Below are 27,220 nucleotides of genomic sequence, written 5' to 3' on the forward strand. Positions count from 1 at the left end.
GGGATTCTTACTTGTCCTAGGCAAGGAGGCAGCTACACAAGTTTGGACACTGAACACATCAGACTCCTGGGCATGTTAGAGAAAGACAGAGAGAACAAAAAGTGGTTTGGGCAATATTTGAACAAGATTCTTTCTTTGTTTTACTAGGGCAATACAATCAAAATAAATTGACTTTTTCATTTTAGCAAACAAGCCTAACACGTAGTTGTCATACATTGTATACACTTTGTATAAAAATCAAAAGCATTCATTCTAGAACACATTAGGAGATGCTTCCTTATTAATTAATAGTGGGAACCTGAAAACAATCAGAATTGCCTTAATATACAAATGTAGACAAAGAAACGCATTATAGTATTTCGAGATGTAAATTGTTGCTCAGATCTACCCATCTGATGAGTCTGGAAGAAACAGCGGTGTTCAATACACCAGTCTTGATAAGTCCTTGTAGTTTTACAAATTAAAACTTTCAACAAGAGAGTTTACATTTGGCATAAAAACTAAGTTATTGCAATTGAAACCCCTATGGCCTCAGACAAAACGAGACCTATGCACACACATGAAATTCTGTTCTGTGTTTAGCTTACAAATTGTTAAAAACCACAGAAATGTGCCACAAAAGCCACAGTCGTCAAAATAGCCACATGATAAGACAGGGAGCATGGACCGATTCAAACATGTTTCACTGAGGAGGTACAGCTTGGACAAAGTGTTTGTACCATCTCAACTTTCCACTGAGTTGTTCTGTTGACAGTTCTCCCTGTGAAAACAGCGCCACAAGTGAGAAAGTTTAGCACCCCAGACAGGAGGCTAGGCTAGAAAGCTCCCCACCCGAAAAACAAGGCAATAGTTCCTACTGCACAAGAAGCCTGTGCTACAACAAACCCATGAGATTGAATCAGCCCTTTGATTAGTAAGATACAGTGTCAGCAATATGGAATATTCTTCCATCAATATATATCATACAGTGCTTTTTTAAAATATAACTTTCAATATTTCTTTTCTCACAAAGGAAAGGTAATGGATTTATACAGAGAGACGTCACTGAAACAATAAGGTATATCGCTTTGACATTCAGAAGATGTGTAAACTCCTGTCAATGCATAGCAACCACACTCTTGGGGAGACATTCTGGGTCCAAGGTCAGAGGTTTTTGCTCCCCATTATATTGCACCCCACCCCCGCAAGCACTTCCATTCCCTTCTCCTCTCCCCAACCATTCCTGGGTTTTGAGTCAGCTCTTCTCCTCGGCCGCTCAGAATGCTTGCCAGCTTTTCCCTGACAGAGGTTCAGTGCTTCGAATTGCTCTGCAGCAGGCTGACATTCAACAGGAGCTGCTTTGTCTGGCAGACGAATGCAATAATGGGGGAGCTGCATTTTGTCGAATTTCTGTGTGCCGCTGTTAAAGAAGGGGCAGACAACACGGTGCCCTTCAGATGTTCTGAATTCCAGCTGCCATCAGCCACCATCAACATTGCCAGTGGTCATGGGATGGGACTTGGAGGATGGGACTTGGAGGTCACAGCATCCAGAGGGAACCACATCGGCTGCACCTTTATTAAAGGCACAGAGTCTCAATTAGAATAAAAGAGAAAAGAGGCTCCCATTCGAGTTCCGCAGAGCTGCTCAGATATCCCCCTTCCTAGCCAGAAAACCCAGGTTGCTCCCCTCTGATGGCTTGGGAAATAGGGCAGAGATGTCTATGGCTGGGCCTCATACTCTAAGAATCTCCCCTCCTTGGCTCAGAAAGCAATACAAATGCCTACATTTCATTAAAACAGGCCAAGCTGCCAGGAAAGCAGTAGTGGGCAACCTGTGGCCCTCCAGAAGCTATTGGACTACAGCTCCCATCATCGCTAACCATTGGTCATGCTGGTTGGGGTTGACACATGTTGAAGCCACTATCTGCAAGACCACAGGCTGAAAACCACTGCATTCTTAAGTCCACATGAAAATACTGCTTAATATTTTTATTTTTATTTACTTTTTATAGATTTTTTTATAATCCAAAACTTACAGTACCCTTTCTGGCATGAGCACCCCCCTCATAAATGTTTCCAAGTGCAGAAAACAACAACACGTTGTCTTCTATTACAGCCCATCGCTTAACTATTCATTACAATAACCTCCATCTTTCACACTAGAACTAATATCCTGAAATGAAATGGAATTATATGAATACAGTATTGTGCTTCAAAACTTGGGGGGAGTCACTAGAAAATGTTTGTGTTTTTTTTAAAAAAATGTTTCGCGCGCATTTCATTATTCGGAATGACAATCTGAGCTCATGCACTCAAACATGAAAATGTCAGATTTCAGAACTGGAGGCCAGAGCAGAACAAAGTGTGTGTCATGTAAAACACATACAAATGTCAGTGACAAATCTTACCAAGCTGTCCTGGGTTGAGATTAATGCTGAATTTAAAGCATGTTGTTTCATTGAATTGTTCTTGCAGCCTTGAAGATGAATATTTTTTTAAAAAAATTACCAGCCCCAATATTTTTTTCACCAGCCTATGTGCCTGCCTCATGTATTTTAAGCGTCACAGTAGTGGGTTTGGCAATCTATGTGATCAGAAGAAATCACTACTCACCAAATGTGAGTGGGCAAGTGGCTAACTGCAAGGCTGGCTGAAAAAAATTGATCTGTTGTAAAAACAGAGCATTCTGTGCTTTATTGGTGTATAACAGTCTTAGTTATTGCAAATCAGCTGTCTAGGGTGCAGAATCATAAACACAAGCACTAAGGGAGCTATTGAAGATTCCTGTTGGGTTTGCAGCCTGGTTAGCATTAATGGAAACGTGAGTTAATGATTCTTGCCCACTCTTCAGTTCACACATAAGGTAAGCCAAACCTTGGGTTGGCACAATTGCAAAGGTTCTTGAGAGACTCTCTGCACTCTTCCCCTTGTTCTCGTCCTGCTGCACTGCTTTGAGCTAAGCTATTCTTTGGCTTGGTGTGTTATCCACACATGGGATCATTGTTTGCTCTCCCTAGACAAACCACAAGCCATAAACACCCCCCCCAAAGAAATATTAGTTAAAACTGGTGCTTTCCCCCCCAGGGGGTACTCAAGGGTACACAGTACCAGCACTTCTGTTGTTGTTGTTAAAAAGTGTGGCACTTAATGCAACAACTTCATGGTGAGTACTGGCATCTATTTTTCTAGGGGGCGGGGGAAGCACTGGTTAAAAATAATGGTTTGCCTGAAGCAGGACAAACCTCAACTCCAGGGTTCAGATGACATGCTAAGCCAAACCATGGCTTAGCTCTTGGCAATGCAGCAGGAGGAGGACCAGAAGAGGAGCACAACAGCTACCATCTCTTCTCTGGGAACCTGCATACTTACAATAACCCATGGTTTAGCTTACTCTTATATGTGAACTGGGTTGAAGACCAAAAGGGATGGGGTTTTTCTTAATACTAAAAAGCAAAAAGAAAAAAGCAGCATAACTGGTCTCAGTTGCGTAAACAACTGGGGAAAAGACTAATTTTTTGCTCAATATAGAGATTTATGGGAAACGGTGTAAATTCTGAGGTCACATTTTAGGCAAACTTCTCTGCACGACTTCTCTTGATAGAACAGGAACCAAACACGTGCATCTGATGTGGATATACATTGGCATGTCCTTCCTCCAACACCAGGATCCGGAAGGAAGTCATCCTATGTAGGCATCCACATGAAACTGTGTGGTGGTGAAATCTCAGCACCGCTGCAGGCCACTGTGTACACCCCAGTCTGGTATCCCAAGCCACTAGTTCCTGTTGCGGATGACTATCTCTTGACCACAGTCCACCTCCTGTGTAACTCTCCTTGAATGTCATTTGCTTGTGTCCTAAAATGCAAGTCTGTAGATCTGTGTCTCTTAAATACACCAGAAACAATAGAGAGAGAGAGAGACGAATTCAAAACCCATTTACTCTGGACTAGTCTTATTAAGACGTGAGTAGCGCTGTGGGTTAAACCACAGAGCCTAGGGCTTGCCGATCAGAAGGTCGGCGGTTCAAATCCCCACGACGGGGTGAGCTCCTGTTGCTTGGTCCCTGCTCCAGCCAACCTAGCAGTTCGAAAGCACGTCAAAGTGCAAGTAGATAAATAGGTACCACTCCAGTGGGAAGGTAAACAGTGTTTCCGTGCGCTACTCTGGTTCACCTGAAAGCGGCTTAGTCATGCTGGCCACATGACCCAGAAGCTGTTCCCTCGGCCAATAAAGCAAGATGAGCGCCGCAACCCCAGAGTCGTCCGCAACTGGAACTAACGGTCAGGGATCCCTTTACCTTTACCTAGTCTTATTAAAGTTAATAAAATTGTTTCCCAAGTAAATTGGGTTGTTGACTTGCTTGCTCCTGAACAGGAACTCTATGTGTACCTCGTCCTACATTTTGGTGCAAGTGGGTTCTTGCAAGTGGAGCACATGGGCAACTTTCTCTCATAGGGAGAGATCAGATCTACATCTAACATCCCCTCTCAACTGATACGGTGAAGCCTGGGATCTAAGGGAATTAGCTCCCCATCCCCAACAAGAGCAGAATATAAGCAACACTCAAAAGTTGGCAAAGAGGTGATTTCACTTTTAGGCATGAACCTGAAACTGCACAACATGGTTTATTTGGGTCAACAGGGTTTTCCTTTCCTTTCCTCCCTTTCTTTAAAAAAGGTCAATACTCCCTGTGGCTCGAGTGTGAATCAGTTATGTACAATGCAATGAAAGCAGCAAAGCCATGTAACACAACGCTAAATGAACGTCCGTCCTCTCTCTTAATCAAACATCGCTCGGAGATCTCGCCCGTGCCGAAAGGTTGGAAGGAATGCAGCCGCAGCAAATGAGCCAAAGTGCCTTTTGGATTTCTTGGTTTCGGAAAGCATATATTACAGGGTTGATGATGGAATTGTACGTGGCCGGGAGGAGAGTCGCGTAGGTGTATATTGAAGGATAGGTGTAGTCGGCTATTAAAGAATAGAGTGTGAAAGGCATCCAGCAAGCGGCAAAGGTCCCCAGGATAATGGCTAAGGTGGACACTCCTTTTCGGGTCGTCACATAGTGGGAAGTGGCCAGGAAGTGGTGCTGCAAGGCGATCTGATGGGCATGGCGCATCACGATTTTGCAGATCTGAATGTACAGCTGGAGCATGAGAGCAAACATGAGCAAGAAAGAGACAGAAAGGATGGCCGCGTTATTTTTAGTGAGCGGCCGGATCACACTGCAGGTGGACTCGTCTTTCAGGCAGTTCCAGCCCATTATAGGTAGCAGCCCGATACAAATGGAAGCTCCCCAGAGCAGAACCAGCATGATATAGGTGAAAGTGACAGTCCTCTCCGAATTGTAAGTCAAAGCATAATAGAGGGAGAGGTAACGGTCAACCGTGATAGCCAGCAAGCTGCAGACAGAGGCAGAGAAAGAGGCAACGATCAGTCCAACCGTGACCAGCTTGGTAGATTCCGACTGGAGAAGGTAGGCAAAGATAAAATTGAAGATCAATCCGATCCCTGCCAAGAGATCAGCCAAGGCCAGGCTTCCTATCAGGAGGAACATAGGGGCACGGAGACTAGGATTATGGAAGATAATAAGGACCACCACGGCATTTTCACAGGAGATAAGGGTTCCTGAAGTACACAAGACAATATCCCAGGGGTTTACTATGAACTCTGGCTCTGGGTCACCGGCAGGAATCAGGGAGGTGACTGCAGCCGTCACATTCTCTGCCGGACTGGCTTCTAAGTGATCCGGAGGCAGCCACGTTAAATTAACCGTTGGGTCTTCGTTCATATTTAAACCCGTCCTCTTCAACGAAAAGACAATTTTTTCATTTTATTGCTCAGATAAACAGCACTTTTAAAGGAGCATGCAAAAAAATAAAATAAGAAATAGCCCCCTCCCTCCCCCACCTGCCGTAAAACAGCCTAAATCTACCGGGCAGGCACCCATTACATAAACATGACTGTACAAAATGTGGGTGGTGAGAGGAAACACAATGGATTTGAAACAGGATTTCAAAGGAAAATGAAAGGAAGGCAAACGAGATCAGAGCAACACTTGCCCCCACCTGCTCCTTCGTATCAAAATAATTAAGGACAATTGCAGAGATATAGGGTCCTGCCCTCGATAATAAAATGCGATACGACGGCTAGAGCTGTTGGAGATAAGGATTTTAAAAGCACACGCACGTAGACGACACCCAAGTTTTATTTAAAGACCGAAAAGCAGCATGGTGCTAGAAGCATAAAAAATCCACATCCACCATTTCGGAGCAAATAGTTAATCTGTAACCTTGCAAACAGGCATGAGAGCTTATTACCAGCGAGCCCTGAAATATAATCGATTTAACAGGAGAAAAGAAGTCTCGCAAGTCCCAATACTGTGGGGAGGGCAGCCTATCAGCACCCAGGGCTTAAATAGATCTTGGAGGCACTGATGCTGCAAAACCTTGGCAGCGGGGGAAACCGGAGTGAGGAGGGGGGGGCAGGTAAACATAAAAGGGGGGATAGGAAAATGTCATGCAGGGTGACGGGGGCGGCTATCGGCATAACCTCCCCACCCGGGCAGACGCATGGAGGAGATGGATGGCACACAGACACACAGATAGATAGATATATGATCACAACACAGTCAGGAGAGCGAGACGAGCCCTCTTGCGCGGTGGTCACCTTGGCTTCTCCTCTGGAAGAAGAGGAGGAGGAGGATCCCCGCTTCCTTTCTATGCAGCTAGACTTGCTGCCGCCGCCGCCGCCGCCGCCGCCGCTTCATGCATGCTCATTGTTTGCGCGGCGCAGGCAAGTGGAAGGCAGGCAGGCAGGCAAGGAGGGAGGCAGGCAGGCAGCCGTCGCCGCGCCAGCTCCAGGCTCGGGGCTTTGCAGAGAGAAGGAGCGCAGGTGGGAAGCGCCCCCCTCTCTGTGCACGCGGCCGCCTGGCGCATCTAGGGGCGGGGAGCGGAGGAGGAGGGGGCGCGAGCACGCTCGGGAAAGGAGAAGGCGCGCCTCTCTCTCTCTCTCCCGCCGAGCGGGGCACCACGTGAGCCGCGTGGCGGAAAAGGCCGGCTGGCGGCTCCGCAGAGGCGGCGCGTTGGTAGACACCTGCTGCTCTCCAGTGCGCAAGCGCCGCCTTTGGGCGCTTTGGACCCGGCCGACGTTCCTCCTGCCTAGATTCCCTAGTCCGCTCCGGCCACATTTTATGTTCTGCTTTTTTATCCCGCTTTTTCTCCAACCGCTTAGGCCCCGAGTGGGGATTGGAACCGGCGTCTCCCAGGTCTTAGTCTCGCGCTCTAACCAGTACACCACACTGGCTCTCCCTGCCGCCTCCCTTCTCACCGCTGCTTCTAAGAGCCCTCCCTGCTGCTCTTGCTTCAGACCCTCATCCCTCTGCCTGGAGAAATTGTTGTTGTTGTTTAGTCGTTTAGTCGTGTCCGACTCTTCCTGACCCCCTGGACCAGAGCACGCCAGGCACTCCTGTCTTCCACTGCCTCCCGCAGTTTGGTCAAACTCATGCTGGTAGCTTCGAGAACACTGTCCAACCATCTCGTCCTCTGTCGTCCCCTTCTCCTTGTGCCCTCCATCTTTCCCAACATCAGGGTCTTTTCCAGGGAGTCTTCTCTTCTCATGAGGTGGCCAAAGTATTGGAGCCTCAGCTTCAGGATCTGTCCTTCCAGTGAGCACTCAGGGCTGGTTTCCTTCAGAATGGATACGTTTGATCTTCCTGCACTCCATGGGAAATCGCCTCTGCCATAAACTGGTCAGGAGGCAGCTGCTGGCAGACCCGCCTTCGGCCATGTATGATGCAGTGATTCCTGGGAAGGTGACCTTGGGCATGTGCAGAGTGCCTTCCTTTCCCTTTGAATAGCTACAGCTGCTCCCCATCCGCCTGAAATGAAAAAGAGACGTCGGCGGGAAAAGTAGTTTGTAGGTGCACCTCACTTCCAGCACCCTTTCATCCTTCCTTGCCTAGGGCAGGCATGAGCAACAGAGGGGTGAGCAGGATCTGCTTTGCTTCTTAAGGCTTGTAGGCCCATCAGTTGGAAACAGGCTACAAAAAATAAAAATAAAAATGTGGCTTTGAAAAAATGACCGAATTAAAGAGCAGCAAGGTACCATTGTGTGAATCCGTGTTCCTTCTTGCAGTGAGGTCTGGAGGGTGGCAAAATGAGAACAGGACCTTTTGTCAGGAGCTCACCCTACACTCAAGTAGGACCCTGGCAGAGACACATGCCCGACTAACACATTATTTCCCTCCTGGTCACTCGTTCAGGCGCTTCAAAATCTTTCTTCTGCCCAAACATCACAGCGACCAATGCCAACAGACACTGGCACACTTAGGGATCTGCAGAGTCTTCGCAGTTCATGTGACAGACCTTAGCAACTCAGCATTTTGGCTAATCTACTTTATTTACATATAAACACACACAGAGCACTGCAACATGGCTCCCCCCCCCCCCCCAGCATCAGACAGCAAAGAGAAAAAGGACAAAGGACAATAGTCCCACTTCAAGGAACACAGTAACACAAACATCCTGTCTCCGTCACTTCCCACTCTGTGGAGTCAAAACATACACCGTCATGTGATAGACAAAAATCCCATGACTGCAATCATGGAGCAGGAATTCTAACACTTTTCAGTGGTGGCTCCCCGACTGTAGAATGCTGTCTTCAGAGAGATGTGCCTGGCACCATCATTATCAGCTTTTAGGTGCCAAGCAAAGATGCTCCTGTTCACTCAAAGTGTTTGTCTCTTAACTGGTGGATACACAAGCTTCCACTGTATTGGTGTTCATCTTTGGGCAGAATTTCCCCTTTTTAGGTTACTGCAGAATCAACACTTTCAGCCAATTAACATTACTGTATTTTATCTTTCTGGTGTATTTTAAATTGCATACCATGTATTCTTTTATAAATATAAGTCGCTTTGAGTTATTTTTGTAATAAGCAACAAATAAACACAATAACCAATCAATCGTTTTGTTTGTATGCCGCCTTTCCAAAGTTAAAACCATTATTCATGGTTTCTTCCATTGACTCTGCCATCCTTGCCCTGGACTAGAATAATGCTGTCCCTGGCATTTGCACCCATTAATTTAACAGAACCTGCATCCTGCTTAATTGCAAATAAAACCTCAAAGCTGTCTCCCTCTTTCGGGGAAGGGAGATGGACCGCTTGAGTTCCTTCTACCAATTAGGGTTCTTCTGGGTAAGGCCTTGTTATTGTAAGTGGGCCATGCAGATATCATAAATGGGTTCCTGGCAACAGATGTATCAGATATCCCATGGAAAGGGTAAATCTGGATTAAATTGGGTGGGTGGAGAGAAACTGTCAGGGGCTCAGGAGCAGAGGCACAGGGGAGAGAGGAGATGGAGAGCGAAGGGGAAGAATCTGAGGGCAGCGTAGGGGAGTATGAAAGTGGCCCGAGAGATTCCATGAGTCTCTCCAGCGAATCAGAAGATTCCCAGAGGGGGGCGCCGATGGCCAGGGCAAGGGGGGTCCCAGGGGGGACACACCAGAAGCAAGGGGCCAGCGGGGACTCCCAAAGCAGCAGCGGGAGAGCAGGACCAGCTCCTCCACCAGAGCGTAGTGAGGGGGAAGAGTCACATGTATCAGGGCCAGCTTCTCCTCCAGCAGGGAGAGAGGATGAGTCAGAGGTGGCCACGCCTCCATCGCAGAGTGAGGGAACGGAGGGAGAGTCAGGTGCAGCTAGCCTCCCCGAAGGGGGAAGCAGTGACAGGAGCAGTGTAACGGTCAGGAGGAAGGTGGCCGGCTGGACGCGCGCGCCAAGTTCGAATGTACAGGCGCGCGGCACAGCAGGAAACCCAGATTGGGAACCAGGTCCTAAAGCCCGCCGGAGGGAGGGGGAGGACTCAGGAGATTCAGCGTCAGAAGAGTCTAGGAGAGGCGAGACCCCAGCGGACAGGTGGGCCCAGAGGAGAAGAGAGCAACGGAAGAGGTGGAGCAAGGCTAGAGTCTTCATAGCCTCTTGAGTGAGATGGGCGCACAACCCCAGAGTCTGTCAAGACTGGCCCGTACAGGCAGGGGTACCTTTACCTTTACCTTTACCTATTACCCATCAACTTTGGGAGGGGACAGCCCCCCCAAATATTATATGGGGGGCAAAGGAGTTGCCCTACGTACACACATATACACAATGTCACCAGTGGACTATTCCTCTATTGTAAAATCCATTTGTGCCAGACATTTCAAATGCATTTATTTAACCAAGCATCCTGGTAACATTTCCACGAAATCTATCCATTGCAATCAAACTTTCCTGTGAAGTTCTTGTGATTTTAACATGGTGAATGTATCGCTTTGGTGGTGGTGGTGGTGGGGAGTCCAAGAATTCATCCGATTACATAGCAACGAAGCCTGTGCCTTTTATTCTGGTGGATACATGCATCTGTTCTATACGCTGTTGTATATCACTTGTTTAGTTGGCTGAAAATCGCCCGTCGGGGAAATCAAAGCAACTATAAAAAGCTTGCCTGAAGGATTTTAAATATAGTAAAGAAAAAAGAAGAAGAAAAGGGACTCGTTTCTCTGGCAAGGGCTGAACTACAGAGTCCCACTCTCAGTGGAACAAAAGCAATCGAAATGGCAGTCATGGGAAATCTTCAGCGAAGCGGCAGTCTGCATTAATTTAAAATGTGCCCGCCCGCCCAGGAGTGACATATGGATTTTGTGCCTTGCAGTGCGATGAAGCTTGTGACACCTGTTTCATAAGCACACACCAGCCTGCTTTTTATTTTCTCTTTCTATAAACTGAAGGTAAGAGCGCTGCACCAATCTGACACCAAAAAATTGTGCGGAAAAGTCACTACTAAATACTTGCATTGCTTATTTTCAGACTAATTCTAAGAACTCAGCACTTTTGGTTAGAATTCCTTTTATGGTCTCTTTTTCAACCAACACCTCTAATTTGAAGTAGGAATGCACACTATATTGAGTTTGTACACCCATATTGGGCGATATTAGCATGTTTAATATCACAATTTGTCACTAAACCTCTCTGTGTCCCTAATTATCCAAGACATGTGAAGATCACACACATGGAGGCATGATTCCCCTCCCCCCCCCGAACCTTAATCCAGAGCCATTTTGCATTTAAGGATGATATGGAAGAGTACTATAATTGCGTACATTCCTTGGGGGAATTAGCAAGAGCCATTGATTCCCAATTTGGATTCAGATTGGAAAGTTTAATCTGTGTGCAGAGTGGAAATGGTGGCCAGAGAGCAAAAAATAGCTTTGCGGCTTGAAACACCAAATGCAATGTTTGCAGAAGAATAAGATGGCTAGCTGCTCAAGTACAAATTTATGCAAGCTGCCCTAACCCACATTTCCTGGACTGCCGATTTATGCTTAACTATGAAAGAGACTGAGACAGACAGGTGAATAATATTACTGTCACTGTATAAGGGGCGAGGAGTGGTGCTGAGGATTTGGCAGGCTGAAATGCAGCTGTACAAGCCCTGAGGGGATGCTTAGGCGCAAATGACACAGGTTTGGACATGATGGCAGGAAGATAGGGAGATTTAGAGAATAGGGGAGGTGGAAGGAAAGCATGGAACAATAATCGCTCCTTGACTCTCACTATAACACTACGGTTTGGTGCTCAGCTTTCAGGGCTTCATGGAGTGGCTGACCATGAATTCTTGGGCATTTTGCTATTTGATGACAAGACACCTCATGGGGTCAAGAAATATACAGTGGTGTAGGGGACTCTCCCTCTCTCTTCCTCTCCTTTTCTTCTTTCCTTCTCTTTTTCTTTTCTCTCTCCTTTCCCCCTTTCGTTTTCCTTCCCTTTCCTGCTCCTACAGTATCCTCTATATCATACACCCTAGCTTAGTGTTGATTATTATTATTGCTATTCATTTTATTCCAATGCACTTCTCTTTACTAATTTCCTTTGTGTGTCTTTTGTATACGGTGTGATGGGCACAGTTCTCCAAATGGTGGGAGATTGATTCTGTGAATCCACCCTAATAATTTTTAGCTTCCCTCCTTGGATGTTGCAGTGCAGGTGTCAATTGGCCAAGGGCTATGAGAACAATGTCAGTACTTTTTTTATAAATATTTTTTATTATATTTTCTGTTTTTCAATTTAAAATACTCATTTTTACATCCTTAAGATATCAGTGACTTCCTTTCTTCTCTTTCCATGGTTCATTTTACATATCATAAATCCCTGCATATTTTACAAAAACTATACCATTCAGTATTCCATTATTACATCCATCAAAACTTATTTACACTGTTGAATTTATATTAATGCTGCCAGTGTCCTCAGCTGTACACAGTTATATTCAATAAACATTTTCCAATCTTCTCTAAACGTATGTCCTTCTTGTTCTCTTATTTTATTTGTTAAGTCTGCAAGCTGCGCATATTCTGTCAATTTAAGTTGCTATTCTTCTTTGCTTGGGACCTCGCTCGTTTTCCATTTAACAATGTCAGGACTCTTTCCTAGACTGCTCTATAACTGGCTTTGGTATGGCCTACACTGAAGACAAGAAACAGTGCTGTGAATACTCATCGTTTGGATGGAGTAGGAACAAGTACGGTATACAGTGCAAACACACTGATGATACCATCTTTAATGGGCTGCGTGAGTTTTCCTTGTGAGTTTGTCTTCTTCTGCATTGTATGTCAGAGTGTATGTGTGTCTCTGAGCTGTCTACCTTAATTTCCTCAGTTGTCTCTTCCATCTTTGTCTCTCAGGGGAATACAGAAGGCGACAGGAGGGTGTGCTCCTGCTTTGCAGCATGCAAGTGGGTGGATGCGCTGCTCGGAGCATGGCAGGGCGTTCCGTGGCATATCAGTCGCCGTGACTATTTTTGTTTTACTGCTACAAGAAAACGAATGTTTATGACATGTTCTTCATGAAGGAAAGCCTTGAAGAGCATGATCACAGTCGAACCTTTATTATGCAGACCTTGGTTATATAAATCAGCGCTGGAATAATTCTGGAGGAAAGTTCTCAAATATATTCTCTCCTAACAGGAATATACTTGCAAACAATAACATACATATTCTCAGAGATTCTACACCCCCCCCCCTGCATTCTAACATTAGGAGAGCAAGGCGAAGCGAGGTGTAAGAATGTTTAATTCTGCAAGTGCTGACTTAGGGTGTCATCTGAATCTGGGTTCATGGTTTTGCTCTCTCAAAACTAACCATGAGTTTTATTCAAGAATTGTCCTGTGGTTTATGACTCGTGGATTTGTCCTGCAGAGCTAAACCAGGTTCAGATGACACATTAAGCAAGACCATGGCTTAACACAGCATGGTGCAGCAACAGAATGACCAAGGAGGAGCAAAACAGCCACAATCTCATCTTGCAGAGCCCACGTACTTGCACGTTCACTGTAAACCATGGTTTGGCTTAACATGATGTGGAAACTAGGTCAGTTATTAACAGGTGAAGCCATGGGGATGCGGGAAGAGTGTCAACACCCGCTGGTCTGTTGTCTGTTATGCAGCTTTCCCAGGCAGAGTCTGGACCTGGAGAGTTGGCCAACCCTACTGAGGGGTCTTTTCCTTCAGAACCCGCTCACCTTTGAAGCAGTTCAATAAAAGCTTTTACTTTTACTTTCAGAGGTATTTTGATGGCACACCAGCAGAGAAGGGCTTCTGTCCCCATGTCCACCATGTGGGCCTCTCCCAGAAAGGCATCTGGTTGGCTATTATGGAGAGCAGAGTGTTTGATTCAACGGCCCTAATTTAGTCTCTCTTACTACATCCTTATGCCCCTTTGGCTGTTCCTAGAGTGCAGCCTAGACATTAGGTCTGCAGGAGCTCCCCCAGCAACGGAAGATGTGGTCGCAGTCCCCATGGCAACAGCTGTTTGCATTGCTGTGTTCTATTGAATCATGTGGAGACTTGGGACAGGTTGGTATCAGCGGTGGGGGTGGGTAATAAGCAGCAGAAAGCATCCAAGAAGGAGTCAAAGGCAGAGAGGGAGAGGTGGAAAAGCATCCCCTGTTGAAGGCTGGGAAGCAGGGCAGAGATGTGCCTCTAAATCCACAAATCTACGTTGGTGGGGACAACTTGCCAGAACCTTTCCCTGTCGGTATTCTCCAAATTGACTTTGGAGGATACTGACTTTTAAATCTATGAAAAAAGGAAGGTTTAAAGTTTGGACATTTTCTCCTGCCAATATGGTACTAGTAAAAGGTAAAGGGACCCCTGACCATTAGGTCTAGTCGTGGCCGTCTCTGGGGTTGTGGTGCTCATCTCATTTTATTGGCTGAGGGAGCCGGCGTACAGCTTCCGGGTCATGTGGCCAGCATGACTAACCCACTTCTGGAGAACCAGAGCAGTGCATGCAAATGCTGTTTACCTTCCCACTGGAGCGGTACCTATTTATCTACTTGCACTTTGACGTGCTTTCGAACTGCTAGGTTGGCAGGAGCAGGGACCGAGCAACAGGAGCTCACCCCGTCGCAGGGATTTGAACTGCCGACCTTCTGATCAACAAGCCCTAGGCTTCTGATCAGCAAGCCCTAGGTTTAACCCACAGCGCCACCCGCGTCCCTTAATATGGTGCTAGCCACCTTTAAAACAAACAAACAAACAAGCCGATAGCCTTTCCAAAGGAATCAGATGAGCAGCTCATTGTAAATACAGAAAATATGTTATTATGATTAACAGTTATGTTTGCTATAAGCTTGTAGGTCTTTCCCATTCTTGGTATGAATATATTGAAGATGGTCATGGAAGGGCAGCCAAAATGATCATGGGACTGGAACAACTCTCTTAGGAGGAAAGGTTGTGACTTTTTAGTTTTGAAAAAAAGCGAGTAAAGGGAGGCATGCTAGAATTGTATGGTATTATGCATGACGTGGAGTATTGGACAGAGACTTTATTCTTCATAATACTTGAACTTGGGGCCATCCAATGATGCTTGAATGGTGGGAGTTTCAGGATGAACAAAAGGCAGTACTTCTTCACACAAAACACAGGTAAATGCTGCAATTTGCTGCCGCAAGGTGTAGTCATGGCCATCAGCTTGGCTGGCTTCGAAAAAGGTTTAGATCAGGGGTTGTCAACCTGGTCCCTACCACCCACTAGTGGGTGTTTCAGGATTCTAGGTGGGCGGTAGGGGGTTCTATGGCACAAGCTGAATCCTCCTTGCATCGAGCACTGGTGGGCGGTAAGGAAATTTTACCATCAAGAAAGATGCATTAGTGGGCAGCAGGTATAAAAAGGTTGACTACCCCTGGTTTAGACAAATCCAGGAGGACAAGGCTATTGGTGGGTACCTGTGGAGGGTATATTTTGCCTCCACTGTTGAAGGCAGTAATGCTTCTGCAAACCAGTTGACGGAAATTGCAGGTGGGGAGAGTACTCAGCTCCTGTTTTTGGCTTCTCATTGGTATATGATTGACCACTTTGAGCACAGGATGCTGCACTGAGATAGCCTTTTGGTCTGATGCAACAGGACTCTTATTACTAACAAAAACAACAACGTAAGCTAAATCTATCTAGCACCTGGCGACACATCAGAATACCATACCCTCCAACATGTCCAGGCCCAAAACCAGGCTGCATGGCTTCTGAGCAAGTCACATGACCTGCGTGAGATTGCAGCCCCACCAAAAGTGCTTTTTTCAGGACTGTGTGCTTCCATGAGAGCACAGCACCCAAAAACACACATTTGGGAGTGCTGTGTGAGATTGCAACATCCAAAATGGCTGCTGGCTCTTACATGAAAAAATGGGATGTCCCGGTTTTCCCAGGACAGTTGTGGAGTATGGAATACTGTTTTTGGTAAGCAGAGTTATATATTACTTTTTCAAAACCTGCTCCCCTTTCTTTCCTCACTCTCACCCAAGGAAGGCCCTCAGAAACTTGAGATCCTGGGGCCACGTGCCCTGAGGGCTGAAGATGGCCCTCTGAAAACAAAGTCTCAGGCCAAAATCCTAGACATCCCCAAGACATCTAGTTGCCGAAATTCACCACCTGGCTGGAAACATAATTGTGATTCCTAGAAGGAACACCGTTTCCAGAGCTGGTTGCTCTGGCAACACATACCTTTGAAATGGGATTAGAGGACGGAGAATTGGATCAACATGCTTGGCCAGGTGCAAGATAGCCAACAATTTAAGAGGTAAGAACTACGTCTGTTGTCCTTTGTCCCAATATCAATGCTCATTGGTGTTGGGGTGAAATGTCATGTTTGTATTAAATCAAACTTACTTACAACTTACCTTTCCTCTGCTCTGTCCAGACATGGTCTACAATTTAAAGCTCTGTGTCTGAGCAGACCCCCATTTTATTTTATTTTTTGCTCTGGAGCTTTCCTTGCAAAAAAAACCTCCACTCTTTAAAGCTCAACTGGCGCAAATGGTAATCCTCATAAAATCCGAATTGACGTTGCTCAGATTAAGCTTTCAAGAGTGGGTTTTGGAAGGGAAATCTGGGGGCAGAATAAAAATGCTCAGACACAGAGTACACACCTCTGCCGGGAAATAGCAGAGGGAAAGGTAAGTGTGGATAAATCGTTTGTGGTCTCAGATTTCACTGTGCATTAGTTAGCCAGCTTATTTATTTCTATATGCTGCAAAGCTGCGGGAAACTATTTGATTTAGTAGATCTGCCAGCATGAAAGTTTCCGCCATAAAGCACTGCCACTGCTAAGGGGAGGGGGGAGAGGGGAGGAAATGCCGCAATTCATCTCAGAAACAGCCTGTAGTTTTAAACCAGTATAAAACAGATGCATGTTTGAGTGTAGATCTGCCTAGAAGAATATCAGAGCTGGGCACAGAGACAGGAGTGATTTTGCCAATGCTTTTAACACACTCTCCCCGCCCCCTGTCTCCCCCTAGGCATACATCAGAACGTAGAGGCACAGTCCCAGGCAAGTTGTCAAGTATTTGTGCTCTGATCAGTGCTGACAACAGAATTTGGGTGGGGGGTGGCGGTTTGGGGCATGGTAACCTCTGTGCTACCCTTTATCCCAGGAGAGCTAGTACTTTGGCTACTCTGTGTAAAGTGGAAACAGCAGTGTTGTTTTTAGCACAGTGGATCCTCAGCTGGCCTTGGGGCTTTGGCAAATCCTCAGCTTTGCCACCCTCTGAGGCTAGTTCTGGCTCTGATGCTTTAGAAGAGGGGCCAAGAACCTGTGCTTTTTCAGATGTTCTTGGGCAACAACTCCCGTCGTGACTGACCATTGGCCATGCTGATGGGGCAGGTGGGAGTTGTCACCCAGCCGCATCTGGAGTTCTGCAGGTTCCCCATCCTTGCTTTTGGAACAGTTACTGAATCCTAGCCTACTTTAAGGCAAGTCACGTTGGCAGCACCACCACCGTTTCCATTTCCCATTGCTGCCTAGGGTGTTTTTTAAGAGAAGGAGAAAGGCGGAGGCAGAGGTAGAAATTTGATAGGGCTTCGTAGAACAAAGCCAGGGCCCTGTGTAACAAGGATTCTGGCCTGCCTTATTTCTACCATCGCAGACAGTGGAAATTTAACTTGCTGGATTGATGGGCACTATTTAAATGGGCACTGTTTATCCACACTTCCTCGTGTCTTGCTGCTTTCTCCCAGGGAAAACCACTCTTTAGTGCTCAATTGGACCAAACAGCAATTTCGGTTTTCTCCAGATTGACGTTTGCTCCTATATATCACTAAAGGATGGGTTTCCTCTGGGAAAGCAGCTGGGCAAGATGAAAACCACTCAGACCCATGCCTCAAAAGCACAGGTCAAGTGGGAAACCGCTTAGACCCAGGTATTCTAGACGCAGGACAAATGTGGCCAAGCAAGCCCTGACTCTTGAAGGAGAAGGGGTACGTTGTCCAATGAAGAGAGATGGTGGCGTTGCCCCAGGCACTGGGAATGACAAAGAAGAGTTTGGATTTGATATCCCGCCTTTCACTCCCTTTAAGGAGTCTCAAAGCGGCTAACATTCTCCTTTCCCTTCCTCCCCCACAACAAACACTCTGTGAGGTGAGTGAGGCTGAGAGACTTCAAGGAAGTGTGACTGGCCCAAGGTCACCCAGCAGCTGCAAGTGGAGGAGCGGAGACGCGAACCCGGTTCCCCAGATTAGCAGACTACCGCTCTTAACCACTACACCACACTGGCTCTCAAAGCCCAAGATATTTCCTTTAATATTCTCTCTGTCTTTAATATTCACTCTTACTGTGTTTTGGTAAAATTGCAGGCAGATGAAGATGTTGGATGGTGGGTGAAAGACCCTGTGTGAGAGGCAGGGAAGGGAGGGTCTCCCAGGGTGAGAGGCAGGGGAAGGAAAGAGATGCTGCAAGGCGAGAGATGGGCGGGTGCATCCTTCTCCGTATGGGATAAAAATTAGGATATACTGGTGAGATAGTATTTCTCTCTCCCCCCCTCCCCCCCTCCCTCCCTCCCTCCCTCCCTCCCTCTTTCTCTCTCTTATTTTTTTTGTTTAGATTAGCTTGTTGTTTTATTGTATTGTGAAAAGTCTTAATAAAACTTTATATATAAAAGGCCCACTAACACAAATACATGTAAATATATTTAAATACTTCTCTTCAGTCTTAACTCCTAGGCTAGAAGAGCTGGCTAAATGCAAAACCGTACATCCACGTTATAAAGCAGACAGGTGAGGAATAAAGTGACCAGACTTCAGACAAATAAAAATCCACCCTGGATTGACGGATTTGTTTACAACGACCGAATTAACTCAGTATGCACATATATGAGAAAGGGAACGGCATGCTAAAGCTGGACAACCAATTTTATTATGTTGCAACACAGTTTCAGAGCAAGATTCGCTGTCCTTTAGATCTTTGTGTTTTTTATGCCTCCCTTCAATGATTTCTCCAGGGTGGTTTACCAGAAGGAATGAAGGAATTAAAATGTAAGTGCAACACTAACTATAAACTAAAAACCACAAAAAGCAGCATAATACAGCAGGAGGAAAAATGCGCCTAAAAAGCTCAGGAGAATCAAAGCCTGGCGGCAGGGCAATAAGTCTGGTGATTGTGGTTTCCCCCAGTACGAAACAGTCCTGTGATCTCACCATTGTAGGGCCATAGCTGGCGGTATCCAAATCCACACCTAGAATGTGTGCTTTACAGTCCAGGGTTCTTGTGCAGGAGCTGGGGGAGGCTAGAGCGGTGATGGGAGCTGCATACCCTCTAACATTTCTCTGATGAAAATAGATTTTGGTCAGGACTGCATCAGGGGAGAATACCGTTGATCGCCCCTCCCTCCTCGCCTGCAGTGATCTTACAATTATCAGCCCTTCCAGAGGCTGCTATTGCCTGTTACCTTACCTGTATTATAAAACGCATGCGCAGTAGAGGCAAACAATCATTTCAAGGCTGCTTCGGACTAGATGCATACCCTCCAACATTTCTCTGATGAAAATAGGGACATCCCATTCCATAATGATCATTTTACTATTTATACCCCACACATCTTACTGGGTTGGCCCAGCCACTCTGGGAAGCTTCCGATGTATATAAAAACATAATAGAACATTAAACATTAAAAAAAAACCTTCCCTATACTGTACAGGATTGCCTTCAGGGGTCGGATAGCGCCATACCCTCCAATATTTCGCCAATGAAAATAGGGCCACCCTAAGGAAAATCAGACATTCTGGGATCAAATCAGAAACCAGGACGGCTTCTGTCCACAAATTTGTGCATCCCTACACTTGGAGGGTCTGGAGTTGGGCCCTAAGATGCAATAACTAAACAATGTTATCTGTCCTTTATCTGTACCGACTGTACAAAAGTCAACAAGAATTCAGTAATCGCAGCCAAAGAAAGCAAATAACATGTAAATATCATCTGTGCACACCTGAACTGCAGGCTCTGCCTTACAGCTATTCAAAGCCCCCAGCCTCAAAATGCAATTGCATCCTGAAAATTGCAGGCACGCAACTGCAAAATGCAGTGACACCGTTTGTCAAGGAACACAAGTCTCTTGAGACATTTCCTTCTAGACTTTGATCTTCTTGCAGCGATAGGAGCTGCAACTGCATGATTTCTTCCTTGGCCTCTAAATAGCTGGTGTGTGTAGGAGGAGACCCAGAGAGCTAGATCAAATCTTGATGTGGGCCTTATCTGTGCTGTAGGTTGGGGAGATTCCACACCACTGATCTAGTTCTTTTAAAAGGAGGGGGGAAGCATTTATATTGCAGACATTGCAAAACCATGTGGCAAGCTGTTCCATAGGCTGTGTATGAATTATTTCCTTTAATATGCCTTACGTTTCCTGCCATCAATTTTATTAGATGTCTGAGAGAGACATATTGTCTCATGCGTTGCTGCTGTTTTCCTTTTGTTGGCAAACCCAGACCCACCGCTGAATGGTTCGTGACAGAGGCAGCTCTGAGGGCGCAGGCATCACCCAGGTTGAAGGAGCTGGCACGGCCTCGGCCTTGCCCGGCTGGCTGGGAATTCCATCGTTCCCCTTATTCTGTGGTATGTAAGTCCTTCACTAGCCTGCCTCCTTTTTGGCCCATCTGGCGTGACTGCCCCGAATGCTTCCCTGCAGTTGAGATTCCACACGATGATGTAGCTGCTCCATGTTGGCTTGCTGCTTACAGACATTTGTGGCAGCCTCATACCCTGTTGCTGTAACATTCGAATAAAGCTTCCCTTCCCTCTCTATAGCAGGGGTTGGGAATCTCCAGACCGTGAACCAGATTTGGCCCATGGGGCTTGAAATATACTCAGAGTCCAGAGTGGATTTCATGCTCTTTTTTCAGCTCATAGTGGAGAGGAGGAATGGAAGTTCCCCCAGAATGTCTGCTTTATATACATTATTTACACAATGGGCCCCATGTGATTGGCTAATTCCGGGATTCTCCTGTAGGCCAATCAGGTTGCGGATTCACTTCCACCTGGAGCTGGATTGGGTGGCTCCTGTGGACCAATCAGACTGCTGCATTCTGAATCCTATTGTTCTAGGACCAATCAGACTGCTGCATACTGAATCCTATTGTTCTAGGACCAATCAGGCTGCTGCATACTGAATCCTATTGTTCTAGGACCAATCAGACTGCTGCATTTTGGATCCTATTCAACTCAGTACATAACAAGGCTGTTCTTCAAAAACCACGCCCACCTGCCCCACACCTAGCATGGTCAAGAGCTTCTACTCCACAACATCAGCTGCTGCCATCAGGGAGAGAGACAAGCCAATGTCGCCATGATGAGTCCACTTCCTGTGCCACAGGTTGGCTACATATGTAGTAGAAATCCACAGAGCAATGAGCAGAAGCATTTTTATGTGCAGAAAGCAGAAACCATCAAATCTTTGCTTCTGATCATTGGCTTTTGGGTTGCCCTCTATATGCTCCAACTTGTGCCCCTCTTTTGTTGACCTTCCTTCCACTCTCAGCTCCATGCCACCTGCCAAACTACCCTCATCTTGTCATGTAACTTCCTTCCCTTCCATCCATTCAATTGGTCCACCACGCCACCTCTGCCTCCCCTGGTTCTTGCTTGTGTACTCTTTGCTGTGAGAATATTATTACGTTGTCTCTGCTCATGATCCTGCTTTCCCTCATCCAGCCTCTTCTTCATTCCTGAATCCTAATATGACAGGGATGGGGTTCTTGTGCCCCTCCAGAAGGTACCAGACTACAACTCCCATCATCCCTGGCCATTGGCCATGCAGGCTGCAGCTGATGAGAGTTGTGTTCTAACAAGATTTGAGTGACATCGGTTCTCTATCCCTGTGACAGAGCGTATCTTTAGAGCAGATTGTTCAACGGGTTTAGCAATCATTCTCTGTAGTAGTGGCATTAGGGTGGCCATATCTTGAAGAGCAAAAAAAGAGGACAGCCCGAGCCGCTGCCAGTCAGAGCGGGGAAAAGAGGTGCGTGGATGCGCCTCCACAACCCTACACAAATCCAGAGTAGAGTCCTAAGACGGTTGGTTGACGTCTTGTACGCCTCCTTCCAGCAACTCCTGCAGCCAAGCTGGTGCCAAACGCATTGCTTTGCTTCACTTTGGACCACATCAGTGAGGCCGAGAGGGGGCAGGTCTTGGCATCTGGGCAGCGCAGGACCTCCATACACACTGCCCAGGCTTGCACCCCAGGTAGGTCATTTGGGTGCTGCTAAGGCAGCGGTTTGACTTCACCCCCAGAGGCACACTCCACTGTCTCCCAAGACAAACGGATGCCAACAAATAGCGAACCTTGTTGGGCATAATTTTTGGAAAGCTGCTGCAAGGGGAATTTGATTTGCTGTTCTTTCGTGCCACCTGCCACCCTCTCTTTGCTTGTGTGCAGTCCTGGCGCACAGATGTAGAGCATCCATGGAATACGACATCCTTCTCTCTTGTCTTCAGGTGACTCAGGCAGCAAAGAATGCCGTAGCCTCAGAGAGGCTACTTGCTCTAGCCAAGCCAAGGCCACAAGCCACAGAAGCAAACAGTAAGCCTATCCTTTTCTTGGTTACCATTCTGTGACAGGTTGAGGGGTTATGCTTTCCCTTGCTATCAAACCCCCCCCCCCCCTCATTCATTCATTCATTCATTGAATTTCTCTATTGCGTTTATATCCCACCTTTTTCTCCAAGGAGCTCAGGATGGCATATCTGGTTCTCTCCCATGTCAATTACTCCCCACAACAACCCTGTGAGGTAGGGCCAGGAGGAAACTACTGGCCCAAGGTCACCCAGTGAGCTTCATGACTGAGTGAGGATTTGAACCCTGGTCTGCCATGTCCTTGTCTGACACTCTAACCATAACACCACATTTTCTTTCTTGTCCATTTCCAACTTTTTGTACAAAAGCCCCCTCCCCCCCCCCAATTGTTTAGACTGCACCAAAACATCATATTTTGTTCAACTGCTTGGGGAGTTTCTTGGCTTTTTTGCCAAGGACTCCTCTGTTGAGCCAAGATTTAGGAAAGAATCAAACTGAGGAAGGAGCTTCCCATTTGCATGGACTGGCGGAGTCCCCCCAACCCCAGGCGACTCCCGAGTGGAATAATGACTCAAGACAACGTGCTATGGGATTAAAATTGGCCACAACTTTATTAAGTTTCAGATGTAGGGAGACCTTGGCTCAGGCATTGGGCGTTTATCCTTCCCAGTCCCCAGCTGGGGATCTGGGGGACATCAGGGTTATCCAGAATGTGTGGGGATTGGAGTGGCTCTGGAGAACATATGCTCAAGCAGAGAGCTTGCCCTCCATTTCGCCGCCGTTGTAGAGAAGAACAATGACAACCTCTCAGCGTATGGCCAATGCCTCCCCTCAAGACCCCTTTAACAGGGAACTCTGGGATTGCCGCCGCAAGGGGGCGTGAGTCGCGCTTCACGCCCTCCCTCCCATTTAGGGAAGATAGACTAAAGGATTCTGTGCAAGGCCTGAAACCTCCAAAGTTTTGCTACGGGGAAGGCAAAACCTGCCAATGCAGGAAAATTCCTTTCCGGCCCTTCAACAGCGACCATGACATAGCAGCGCCCACGTACCTGTGGAGAAGAGGTTAACCTGCAAAAGAAGGCTTAACTGAGGGAGGGCAGGGTGGGAAAAGCTCTGGAGCCAACTGATGATTCCCAGGTAAGATCCACCCTCTGTTGTGTGGCCAGGGCGGTCCCTCCCCCTACCTGGCCGATCCTCTGGCAACGCCTCCTCAGGTGGGATTGGGCAACTGGCTGAAGTAGGCGGAGACCTCCAGGTATCCAGCCTGGGGAGGGCGAAGCCAGCCTGTTCTGCCCAGAGCCGCATGGGATCCGGGGGGCTGTGTGCACCCATGCAAAAGGTGCCCCCCCCATTTGATGTGGGGAGCGGTCATTGCTTTCCAAGAGCTCAGAAGACACAGAACTTTACAAACCATTGTGGAAAATCCTTAGGACACAAGGGTTACATTGACAGCTGTGCAGGCAGAAAGTGGAGAAGGTTTTATAAGATGTTCCAGAGCAGTGTTGGTGTAAAGCAGAGTCCCGTGCCCAGCAGAAGGATGAGGAGTACGTGCTGCATACTCTATATTGCTTTATTTATAGTTCAAAGCTGGTATATTACAGAAAGACATCTTGCCTCTGCCGGAGCAGAAAATGCATCCTCTCTCCTCGACAGCTCGGAGAGAAGCACCACCAAGTGAAACTGCAAAGAACAGTGAAAAACAGGAAACCAGTGTACGTCACATCCAGTCTCCCTTTCCCGTGAGAAACTCCAACAGTACAGACTGTGGAATGTAAACACCTGTCTCGTGACAAGCCCTTTCGCTGCACAGTGAAGGAAAGCAGAAACCAACAAGCAGACCCTTTTTGAAACCTATGAAAATGTCAAGACATTTGTTATTAATTTTAGCAGTAGTAGGAGGAAGAAGGAAGACAACCATCTCTGGCCACACCATACATTGAAAGCACTCTGATACCACTTTAAACAGTCATCATGGCTTCCCCCAAAGAATCCTGGGAGCTGTAGTTCATTAAGGATCCCGAGAGTCATCAGGAGACTCCTAGCCCCCTAACAGAGCTACATTTCCCAGAGTTCCCTGTGAAGAGGGACTGATTTGTAATTCACTCTGTTGATTGTAACTCTGTGAGGGAAATAGGGGTCTCCTAACAGATCTCACCCCAGCACAATCCAGGGAAGCTGTAGCAATGTTGATATTGGGAGTGGGTCTCCATGGCTCTGCCCCACCAGTTTAGCTGCTGCTGCCTAAGGTGAGACATGACAGAGCCAGCCTGCTCTTGGCACTATAAGTCTTCTCAAAAGGCTGAAAATCTGAGAAGTTTTGCTGATTGTGACCTCACTGCATCTTCAGGGATGTGTTGCTGCCCCTGAATTAAACCCCAATCTAACGCTTCTGGTTTGCTCTTGCAGCAAAATCTGGAAAGTAAATCCAAGGAGTGGTTGTTGAATTTGCGAAGCTTGGCAGACTCTCTGAACTTCAGATCTACATCTTAGGCGGTGGCAATCTTTACCAAGTTTCCAAGCCTGCTCTTCAGTATTTACCTGGTCCTCACATTCTTGAAATCAGCCATCCTGGGAGCGAAAAGGCAAAGTGGACATTACTCAGCCTTGACATTGACCAACTTGAGGAAGTGATTAAAGTATCTTGCACCCATCAAATCTGTAAACTGGGAATGATGTTTCATCAGTTTGGGAGGCTCCAGTCTATTGCTCGGTTGAGTAAAATTTTGGTCCTGCTATTTCCCTAGGTTGGGGGGGGGGCCTAGCTCTTAACGCAACTTTGAGAAGTTCCTATGTCTTGCAGGGTCAACATTATTTGTTTATCTATTTAATGCTTCTAAACCACTTCCCCGCTAATGTTTTTCAAGCGGCGCACAACAGAAATATATATTTAAAAACATGAGTGATATTCAGCTAAGTTTTACTCAGAGTAAACTCATTGAAATGAATGGACCTAACTTAATCTTGTTTATTAATTTCAGTGGGTCTCCTCTGACTAAAACTTAGTTGCATATCATCCATCTCTCTATCTGAAAAACTGTAGAGATCTAAAAACATGGATCTTTGTAAGCACCACATTGCAAAAATTCCACATAGTATGCTGTTATCATTTTGTGGGTGCCTGGACCCCCCCATCTAATTCCTGGGTGCCACACACTGGATTTAGCATGTTAAAATACAAACCAGGAGCTAGCCTGATAATGACCCTCTAAAGATGAGTCGTTAGGGGCACAAAGGGAATGGCTCTGGGCCAGAGAGCAAGTGGGAGAGGCCCTTCCCACAACTCATAATTAATTAGAAAGACAAAAGCCTTTGCAGGAGCATTTTTTTTAAAGAGTTGAAAGGAGAGGAGTTGTATTTGGGATTGTGGTTGGGGATGCTGTGGGTTGGAGGAAAAACAGTTGTGTCAGCAAGCTAGAGGGGAAAATGGCAGTCTGTTAAAATGCAGCAAGCTAAAGAGGAGGATCAGAGCCATGCTTGATCTCTTTCTGAATCCAAAGCTGCAGCAAGGGGAGAAATAGGACCCTCTCAGAGTGTTCATGCCTCAAACCCCTCCATCGCAGGCTCCGGTTGTATATATGTGCAAGTAAACCATATATCCTAAAGACACCACATTCTCCCCTGTGCCTTATTTCCAAGAGGAAAGAGGAACCCTGGGTAACTGCCTGGAACCCCTGGAATCTCACACCTCTCGGAGACTGGGCTGGTGTGTGACAATATATGTAAAAAATCTGAGTCGCTCTCCTTTAGGCTTTCAATTGCTGCATCAAAGCAAAAATGCTAGGTGCTTGTCAGCGTGTGAAAGGAAATGGATTCCAACTTTGCCTTTAATTGAGGTGCCTCGGGGTGAGGGAGTTGCTCTCCTCTACTTCTAACACCAGCCATGTGGTGTCGCCAACGCTGTCTTGATAATTAACTATGGTGTGTGTGTGTGTGTGTGTGTGTGTGTGTGTGTGTTTATGCTAACCTTTTAAACTGGGGGTTTAACTCTGTGACACAGGGGTCTTTATCAAAACAACTACTGAACTCCATTTGTCATTAATGTTTATGTTTGGAGTTTGGTCCTTCCTATTATAAAGATGACTCAGGTTACACTCAGAAGCCACTTGGGACTTTTATTTCTATTTATATAGTAGTGATGATTCCTCTGTTTGCATCTATACGCATAAATGGGTACATGCAAATCTTATGCAAATCCTGACCCTCCTTTCTTCAGGCGATGCCTTTCCCCCTTTTAGGGAAATTTAAGTGGCCTGTGGAAACTCGGTTGTAATAGCAACCCACCCGCCCCCCCCTTTATTTTATTGGATGGATGCAGACAATGAACAAGAAAGAGCTTTTGGATGAGAAAACAACCACAGATGGCATTTCTGCAGGAAACTATCTTGTGGGGCGAGGAGCCTCTCCAACATTTACAACTTGTTCCTTTGTATGCTGCTAGTTCTGCTGGGAAGCAGCTGGCCAATGTCCTGAGGAAGAAAAGACAACAACTCCCTCTATCAATGGCAGGTTTTAGGCTAGAATGGAAGCAGTTGGCTCCAATGGAACTTTGCCTTTGAGGTGGGATGGTGCCAGGAGTGCTGTACAATTAAAGGAGGAAAGAATCACACACACACCCCCTGCCCCCTGCTTCTCCTGAGAGTTACAGATACAGAGATAAATGAGGGATGGTGCAGAGTAGATGATTCACTGGAAGAGATGGGGGAGAACCAGGCTTCAGAAAGACAATCTGCTAAATAATCTGTCACTCAAGCATTCAAACTGAATAAAATTTCCTCTTGTTTTAGACAGTTCCAATACAAAGGATAGCATTCTAGAGTAAGTTGAACCTTCGTTGCCTTCTTGCCATATTTTTAAAAAAAATATTTTTTA

General features: G+C 46.5%; 2 protein-coding genes across 2 annotated transcripts; one reads left to right on the forward strand and one right to left on the reverse strand.

The window, feature by feature from the left end:
• Positions 1 to 1,506: 1,506 nt before the first annotated feature.
• GPR12 (G protein-coupled receptor 12) lies at positions 1,507 to 7,046 on the reverse strand. Its single transcript, XM_028726380.2, has 2 exons — positions 6,648 to 7,046; positions 1,507 to 5,784 (listed from the first exon to the last, which is right to left on the reverse strand). Exon 2 carries the CDS (start codon positions 5,767 to 5,769, stop codon positions 4,765 to 4,767), a length of 1,005 nt encoding a protein of 334 aa, XP_028582213.2. The 5' UTR covers positions 5,770 to 5,784; positions 6,648 to 7,046; the 3' UTR covers positions 1,507 to 4,764.
• A 10,618-nt stretch (positions 7,047 to 17,664) lies between these two features.
• On the forward strand, positions 17,665 to 24,997 carry LOC114595316 (uncharacterized). The gene is made up of 6 exons (XM_077926949.1): positions 17,665 to 17,766; positions 18,142 to 18,161; positions 18,421 to 18,561; positions 20,269 to 20,395; positions 22,274 to 22,358; positions 24,758 to 24,997. Exons 1-6 carry the CDS (start codon positions 17,665 to 17,667, stop codon positions 24,772 to 24,774), a joined length of 492 nt encoding a protein of 163 aa, XP_077783075.1. The 3' UTR covers positions 24,775 to 24,997.
• Positions 24,998 to 27,220: the final 2,223 nt, after the last annotated feature.

Source organism: Podarcis muralis, chromosome 4 (assembly GCF_964188315.1).
Source record: "Podarcis muralis chromosome 4, rPodMur119.hap1.1, whole genome shotgun sequence".
NCBI lineage: Eukaryota > Metazoa > Chordata > Lepidosauria > Squamata > Lacertidae > Podarcis > Podarcis muralis.